We start from the raw sequence: 9,271 nt of genomic DNA on the forward strand, positions 1-9,271 counted from the left end.
ACAAATTACAAGAGAAAATAAAACAGCTTTGCGTCTAACCAGACGAATAAAAATTGAATATAGCAAATGATAATTAGTAAACAACATCAACAAATACAAAATAGTATTATAAGAATAATATTTTAATTCAATAATTAAGCTTATATTAAGATAGAATTTGAATGACAGGATATTTCTTTATGTGTCTATAATAAATTCCTAAGGAAAAATATATTTTAAAACAAGTTTAATAATAAAAACTCAAATATATATGAGTATGCTTTGTGGGGTTCACTATAACCTTTTCCATGATATCATTATTTCTAGTGGCATAAAAATAAAATTCCTAAAGTTCCCAAAATTTTCCAAAACTTGTGAGGATTCACAAAGTCATAAAACCTTCAATTAGGGTAAAGATATAAAAAAAATTCATGGGTGGACTACAAAAAGTTGGTATTATAAAAATGCATGTGGAGTGGTCTCAAAAAATTGAATGAGAGCAAAAAATGAAAAATGAAAATATGCAAAGAAAAGTCAATTGGAGAAGTCACATGTAAGCATCTTATTAGAGTTGTGAGGATGTAAGGACTATAAAAACTCACTATCCTCACTTATATATAGTACTCCCTCTGTTTCAATTTATGTGAACCTATTTCTTTTTTAGTTCGTGCCAAAATGAATGACTTATTTCCTAATTTGAAAACAAATTCATTTTATGAAATGATTTACAGCCACACAAATATTCAAGACTTCTTTTGAACCACAAATTTCAAAAGTTTTCATTTTTTTTTAAATATCGTGTCCAGTCAAATGAATTCACATCCATTGAAACGGAGGGAGTAGTAATTTTGGGTTGTTAAGTCGAAAATTGGGGCAATCTAGATTATCGAGCTTCATTTAACAAGTTGTAATCGTGGCCCTTAGATTTGAGTTGATTATTTCCCTTTCCCCTTTTATTCATTTCAGCTGAACGAATCCTCACATATCTCACTCTACAAGTACTAAAAGTAGAAACAACCAAAAGTATTGCTCCATCCAGACCTTCATTTCGAACTTTCTTTAAGGCGGGACAATCGAAAAATCCTTCAATTTGAGGAATTCAGAAGAATGGTGCTATTTTTGCTCTGTGGTGTTTTTTAAACGTCTTCAATAGGGTGTTAATTTCTTAGGGTTTATGAATTTTGATAGTGTTTTTGTTTCAAATTTGGCAGGATAAATCTAATGAAGAACTGGAACCTCTATTTGATTACAGACGTGTTCAGCCCTTCAATACTCCCTTTAATCTTGTCTGCCTTGACGGTCAGCTCAGCTCCCTTTTGTTTTTAATTATAACACACACACATGCATGTATGAATATGTATATATACTCTCTCTGTCCCAATTTATGTGGCACAGTTCGGATTTCGAGCGTCAAATAGTTTAATTTTGACTGTGAATTCGGGCATGGAATCTTCAAGTTTTAAAAAAAAAAAAAATTACATATTTGGAAACTACTTAAAAAGTATTATAAGTCACAATGATTGACAAATCAAAATATTTAAAGCATATATGAAAAAATTACGGTCAAAGGAAAACTTGTTTGAATCTTGAAATCCGAACGTTGCCACATAAATTGCGACGGAGGGAGTATGTGTTATGTATATACCAATGTGTGTCAGATGTAATTGCTGTTTTATGTGCATATATAGTAGGCTTAATTTATAGGTAGCCCCTTAAACGTGCCGGCAGATTTCATTTTAGACACTCAAACTACAACTTGTTCCAATTGAGTACCTGAACACATGATAAGTTGTTCCAATTAGACGCTTTTGGAAAAAAAAATTGCATTCGTTATTATTAGTCTATTAGGTAGTTAAGTTAACCACATAAAATATCTCATCTCCTTTAATTATATGTATCAACCTCAATTAGAAAATGTATGTGGTTTTACGGCTTATTGAGGCGAATCATATAACTTAAGGAGATGACATATTTTATGTGATTAACTCAACTACCTAATAGACTCTTGAGTCTTGAGAACACGCGCAAAATATATATATATATATATATATACTCCCTCCGTTTCAATTTATATGAACCCATTTGACTGGACACGATATTTAAGAAAGAGGGAAGACTTTTGAAACTTGTGGTTCAAAATAAGCCCTGAAAATTTGTGTGGCTGTAAATCATTCATAAAGTGAATTTGTTTCCAAATTAGGAAAGAGGTCATTCATTTTGGCACGGACTAAAAAGGAAATAGGTTCAAATAAATTGAAACAGAGGGAGTATAAAATATTGAACCGAAAGTGTTTAATTGGAACACTTTATCATGTGTTTAGGTGCTCAATTGGAACAGCTCGTAGTTCGAGTGTCTAATTGAAATTTGCCGGCAAGTTTAAAGAGCTGCCTATGTATTAAGCCTATATAGTATAAACCTTGGCTTAGCTTTAACATTGGCAATTTTTCCCCGTGCTTTGTTATAACATGCTGTGGTCCCAATGACCTTAGGAGGTTGTCTTTTTTTTTTTTTTTTTTTTTTTGTCATGGATAAGTTCTCCCTCGCTGTCCTATTCATAAGATATGCTGATTTAAGATAGTTTGATTCATGAAAGTCGGGTGAGAGAGCATTATTAATGTGTGTATGTATCTGCTTGATATTGTTCCTTCTTAAGAATTTTGTCATATTTCTTTTGAACGTCAACAGATGATAGTCCAGACTCGTCTCCAGTCGTCTCAAAGAAACGGAAAATGATCGATACTGCTGTAAACTTCTCTTCTTTAATGTTTTGTAAAATGTAAATTGTCGTTTTCTCAATTTGTTAATTTGATCTTGCTTTATATCGTTATTGGACTTGGAAATAGGCCGAAAAGAAAGAAGACAAAAAGGAAGCAGTTCAAATAGTTGACTGTGAAGAAAAAGAAGAGGATTGGCTGCCACCTTCCCCAAATATTTCTGCTCATACTAGTAACCTTGTTGAAGATTCAACTATAAAGGAAATTAGGTATATTCGTAGTACCTTATTTGATCTCTATGTTTTTTTTGTATCCATTGATTTAAGATATGCATTACATGTTTCGTAACAAGAACTTAATGGCTGTGGGTTCGCTTGCTGAAGTGTTTTCAGCTCAATTTTTAAATTAATTTAATTTGGTGTCTGATTTGATTATGGTGGTTTTCTTGCTACTTTATATGAATGAAATGAGTTTTGTGATCTTATGAATTGTCACTTTTCGAAGTTGGATTCTCCAGTATCATTTAATAAAGTTGATGTAAATATTAATACCCTTTTGGTGAATCTAACTTGATGTCTGCTTTCTTTAGGTGACAACTGATTAGATAATTCTTTTTGCTTTGGTATATCCAATCTTTAATGAGTTAAGTTCCTAAATGAGATATTGAATTCAAATAAATAGATTATGTTCGAATAGCGAAAGCATAGAATTGACCATCCATTATTAGATTTGAATAGCATTGTTATTCATCAATTAAATCCCTTCTGGTTCCATGACACCCCCAACCTATGCTCGATTTCTTCTGTTTAGGGTTTAGTGAATGGGAGGGCCCTCTCTCTTTTTTCTTAAACATCAGGCTTCTGTAGTCTTTGAGAAGATTTGTATTACTAATTGAGTTGCACTTGCTCTTGTTTTTCTCTTTTTCTCTTTACTATTATGAGTGGCTGTTTGTAGGTTGAAAAAGAAAGAGCTGGCATCATTTGCTCAATCAGCTAAGGATGAGCTGCGAGATGTTGAAGAATCTGTAAAAAGAGATCTTAGTGCTTCGCTCCATTCACTTCAAGATAGTGTGGCTGAGCCGCCATCAAAACCCTCAACTGAAAGAGCTAAGATAGTCATTTCTATCCAAGACAAGGATGGAGCGAAACAATTTCGGGTTTACATGGTATTCCCTGGGGGTGCAGTTCATATTTACATATATAAAGTTTGCATATCTGTCGTGTAGTTATGTCATCTGCACCATAATCTTTAAAAGAGGTGTAATATCATCTTTCCTTCATTCTTGAATGGAGTATATACTTGTATATTATCCTAAACAAAGGCTAGTATACAAACACAAAGAAGTTATCCTAAAGAATAAATGTATAGTGCACCTGATAAAAAACAGATGAATGTATAGTGCTTTCTACAAAAATACTTGGTAATTAATGATTTATAGGTATTAATAAGGTTCGTTTATATAGGAGAAACTAAATCACTTTTTGTTTCATTAGTGCATAATTAGCTTACAATTATCAGCCATATTGTGTTACATAAATGTAGCTCAAATGCTCAATGATGCTTTCAGTGTACTACTTCTTGAAGTTGACTTCTCCCTACTTTAATCTTTTTCCCCATTTATATATTACAAAAGTAAACTGAGTCTAAGTGAGAGGGGAAGTTTATAATTTGTTGTCTGCCAAGTGTTGTTTGTGAAGTGATGTTGTAGGATGATCTGATTTTCGTTGGAAGCCAAGATCATAGGAGGCTTTAATTGTATAACTGTATAGAAAGTTCTTTGAAGTATTTCTCTTGTCATCTTTAAATGCAATATGGATAAAACTCTACTTTACCTTTATCTTCATTTGTGTTAAAGCATTTTCAAACAAATATGACTGCAGTGTAAGTGCTTTTTAACAACAATGCAAAATACAGTAAAAGACCTACATACACGTGTAAGTGTACATAGATCTACTGTACTAGTTTTTGAGTTCATGTAACATATGCAGAAATAAATGAGTTGAGGTTAGCATAGGATAAGGTAATTACTCCTATAAGGGAGATGAGTCTATGCTTTGAGCATGGGAAAGAAATTAGTTAGGATGGTTCCTTTTTTTCGATGAAGTAAAAGATTTCATTCAAAAGGCATCAAGTAGATGCATAGCAAAAATTACAATATAAAGATGTATCTGCTCATCTACAACAGCTTACACTAACACTAGAGAGCAGATACACTCCAAAAAAGTTCACAACTAGTTACATGTGCTTGGTTTGAAACTCTTGGTTTTGAGGACATGAATAGGAGTTGTGATACCATCTAAACATCTTCTGTTCGTTTCTTTCCAGATGCACCAAAAAATACAATAAATTAGTTAGGATGGTTTCATCATCTCTTATGGCCCTTCAAAGACTTGAGAGCTTGATAGCTGGTGGTACAACATATTTTTAATCATGTAAGACAACATTTAAAAAGGTGCATTAGAAAATGACTAAATTGTAAAATGTCCTATTTAAAAAAGTGGATATCACTTCAGGATCTAATCAATTCTGTTGTACCTTGACTTTTATGATGGAACAAATATGTACCGATAGCGCTTATTAAAAAAAAAAAAAAAACAAATATGTACCGATAGCGGCAGGATTTATTTTCCTACCATTTGTCCATTATAGTTAAATTGGTTATTTTGGTAGATGAACTTAATAATTCCCGACTTTTCTCTTTTATAATAACAACTGCTTTAGTTACCATCTGGAAAATCGACACATCATATCTCAATAAGCCTTATTTGATAATTAACCATTAGTAAAGATGACAGTCATCCAGGCTCATCAAACATTTTAGCAGTGATGCCTTGAAGTGATCAGCACTTGTTAACATTGACATGCCATTAATCTTGAAGATATTTCTTGTTCTCTCTTTTGTTTTGGCCTTGAACTATTTCATTTTAAAGCTGTTTCTACATCATGTTAAACTTGTCATGGTTCATATTTCTCTATGCTGTTTGTCTCTGTTATTTTGTTCTCTGTTGTTTGTCTAGTTCTTGAAAAGGATATGCTTAAGTCATACTCCATAGCCAGGAATGAAATGTTATTATGACTCATTCCTATTGCATATTCACGTAGGATGATAAATTTGAGAGGCTGTTCAAATCGTACGCTGATAAACTCAAGCTTGACCTGCAAAATCTGGTTTTCTGCTTTGACGGGGATAAAATTAATCCGACTGCAACTCCCAGTAGTCTCGAGATGGAGGACGATGACATCATTGAAGTGCATGTAAAACCAAGTTGTTGAGGTAAAGTTGTTATTTTTTAAATTATTGCAATGTTCTTCTGCTTCTCCTCCCTCTCCCCCCCTCCCGGGTACTTTTTCCTTGGTTTGGATATATCTCCTTTTTCTGTTGTCTACATTTTACAAGCTATGTATAAGGGAATTGAGAGCTGCATTTACCATGAATGAATAACGTTTTAGAATATTACCTCTTTATTCTATGACATCTGAGTTGTATTTTTGTCATTTTACTAGCTTCAATTGATGGACTCCTTTAAAATGATTAGAATTAAGTACAAGCAGATACTATCCGGATACACCTCTTCCTTTTCGCTTGCTTCTCTTTTCCATGATAAATGAAACTCGACTCCTGCAGAAAATTCTAAACTTTCTTTGGAAGGTGGTGAAAGATAGCTAGGATTGATCAGTTCATGATCCCTTTTTCTTGATACTCGATCATTTTGTCTCCACTTTCTTGATGTAAATTATAAGACTCAATGCAGCTTTTGATAATTTCATTTATTTCTGAGGAAGCCATGAACATATAAATGAATTCAACTTATAATCTTTGGTTTCTGTGATGTTCATGTGTTCTCTATTTCCGTATGACATTTAACTCATGCACATATTGCTCATGTCATCCATTATAAATGTATGTCATTGTTCTTCGAAAGAGTATCATTGTTGGATTAAACTTTACCCAGGATTAAGGGGTTCTGGAGATGGTAAGAACAAGGAAGAAGGACGCCAGGGAAACGCATGCTATTTATAAGCAAGGCTATACTTTCCCTATTTGATTAAAAACCATAATTTGTATTGTTAATTGGTCAATTTTGTCAATAAAAGATTGAATTTACCATAATGAAGACAGATGACAGATTGTCATAAAAAAATAAAAAAAATGAAAACAGATGACAGATATAGGAAAATACAGATGAAAGATTTTGGAAAAAAGGAGGTTGAGCATCTGTCTGAAATAGGTATGTATTCCATCTGAGCCACCCCTGGGGATGCTTTCTTTGGCTTAACTGGATTAACCCCGAACTAGTGCTTGGCCAAGCATTCCAAGTTTTTAGCTTAACCGAGGTCAATTGAGATGGGTTATCAAGCTCAACATGGTTTGACTACTATCAAGGTGGGGAGGGCTTTTTTATTTTCTTCGTCTTGACATATGAGGGTAGAGATAGGCAGCAGAGGTGAACGTTGTGTAAGATGTAGCTGGGGCTGGCGGTATATTTCAAATACAGTTTTGGATCCTTTATATCCTTTAGACAATCTATTTACTCACAAGTTGACAGACATGAGTAAATTCAGAATGCGTGTATGAAACACCTTGGAGGCTTAAGAAGCTTGTTAGCCAGGTATGAGGCTTAAGCTCAGCTATAAAGTTACTCGACCTCTGCTCTAAATGGATAATATTGACTAGGGCCTGAAGATAGCTCAATTGTTTCCTCGCTAACCGTATTCTGCGAAAGGTAGACTTCAAGCCTGTGAGTCGGGAATTTTGAGGCTAAGCTTAGATATTTACACGTCCTCTGTTCAGAAGCATAAAATTGAATAGGCCTGAAGGTTTCCAAGCTGAAATAGTCCTCAAGCCAGCCGTAGTGTGCAAGGGTAGTCTCATGGTTCCCGTTTTAATTTTTTTTGTTTTTGACTTAAAAGCAGTTGATCATGTTTATATTGTCAATTTAAGGTAAGTTAACGAAATAGTGCTTAAGACACTGTGTGCTAGACTGCTAGTACGAGGCAAAACCTAATGATCCTTCTTTTGCACTTTAAGCTGCCATATAGCTGTTTCTTCATGTGTTCTGTGGCTGGAAAAGACATTTTCTTATTTTGTCACACTCTTCACTTTATATTTCGTCAGCCTTCTTGTTTTTGCTGATCTGTTTCAGGTTGAGTTCATCCTGCGGCTGAAGGTGACTTCTCAATTTGTGAAGTTAATGTTCCAGACGTTCTGCTATGCTTTTTTGGTCAGACTTTGGTCCTGCAACTGTACAGTAGAGGCTCTTCTAAAAAAAAAAAAAAAAAAATTGGTGGGGCGAGGGAGGGTGAATTTAACATAGTAGGGGTGTGTTAGAGAAGTTCTTGGATGTTGGAAGATAGATTTTGGAGTTTGGCGTTCATCTGGTGCTTTTGTCCTCTAATTGCATTTTGTTTTTGTTCGAGGGGAGAAACCAGAAACGAGGTCTCCCCTCTGCGACGCATAAGTGATTGCCTATGCGGTATGTCAAAGGCTTAACCGGCTTTCATCATGTAGATAATAGCAAAAAGTATAATCGTTGTTTAACGTCTTAAGGTTTGAATTTAAATTGTTTAACATTCACACCACGTACATGTGCATCTGAGCTCAATCATTTCTTCTTTTTTCCAATTCCATATTTATGGTCTTTAGCGTTATGGTTTTCCCCTTTCTGTTGCGACAAACCATCCATTGTAACTAGGTTGTGCAGTCATTTGAGACAGAACTTAGGAGTTGACTTGGATCAGAAGTTGTTGCGCTGGTTTATTATGTGAGACGAGATTTGGTCTATGAATGGATGCAAAAAAAAAAAAAAAAAGACGGCCAAATACATACGTTGATTCCTAAACTTGTTCGACTTGTTCATTTAGACACTTAAACTAGTGCTAATACCTATTGAACACCTAAATTCTTTAAAAACTGTATCAATTAGGCACATTTTTGTGAGACAGCCGCAATGAAAAATGCGTGCATCTCCCACACAGTAGACGCGGCACGCCTTGGATAAGAAATCAAAATAGGCCCTGGTTACCTTGGTGGACCAGGAATCAAATTTGGTGTTGATTACCTCGAAATTAGGTAATAAGTTGAATTTTTAAATGAGGAATAAAATATGTGGATATTTTGATCTATTTTGGTTAATGAAGAATGTATATGTGGATTCACTTATAAATGACTTAAATATATGTAAATCAGTAGGCTAATGATTTGGACGAAGGTGTTAGTATTATGGATTCGAGCTAAGATATCTATATATATTTCAGTGCAATATCGAATAATGTGAATCAGTGGACTTAATGCTATGAACCGGACCAAAATCAGAGAGAGTGAGAGAGAGAGAGAAAGCTTTAATATAAATTCTAATACAATGTTTGGATCTGAAAAGTCAACCCTTAAAAGTAAGGAAGTGCCCCCTATTTATAGTTTTTCCCTATGGGCTTTTCATACATCATCCAACCCTTTTAGAATAAAGGAAGCCCTAATATGGATAAGGTTGGGTCGTACGGTTTGACACCGTACGGCGCGATGCTGGGTGACGAACGATCTTCGCACGTGGCGATTGAATAACTGATTAACCGGACCAAC

At 34.3% G+C, this 9,271-nt stretch overlaps 1 protein-coding gene across 1 annotated transcript; it reads left to right on the forward strand.

The window, feature by feature from the left end:
* Positions 1-887: 887 nt before the first annotated feature.
* Positions 888-8,249, forward strand: LOC132056813 (uncharacterized). The gene is made up of 7 exons (XM_059449171.1): positions 888-1,089; positions 1,191-1,278; positions 2,666-2,724; positions 2,824-2,963; positions 3,649-3,859; positions 5,797-5,968; positions 7,839-8,249. Exons 1-6 carry the CDS (start codon positions 1,087-1,089, stop codon positions 5,965-5,967), a joined length of 672 nt encoding a protein of 223 aa, XP_059305154.1. The 5' UTR covers positions 888-1,086; the 3' UTR covers position 5,968; positions 7,839-8,249.
* The last annotated feature ends 1,022 nt before the right edge of the window (positions 8,250-9,271 follow it).

Source organism: Lycium ferocissimum, chromosome 5, assembly GCF_029784015.1.
Source record: "Lycium ferocissimum isolate CSIRO_LF1 chromosome 5, AGI_CSIRO_Lferr_CH_V1, whole genome shotgun sequence".
In the NCBI taxonomy this organism is placed as follows: domain Eukaryota; kingdom Viridiplantae; phylum Streptophyta; class Magnoliopsida; order Solanales; family Solanaceae; genus Lycium; species Lycium ferocissimum.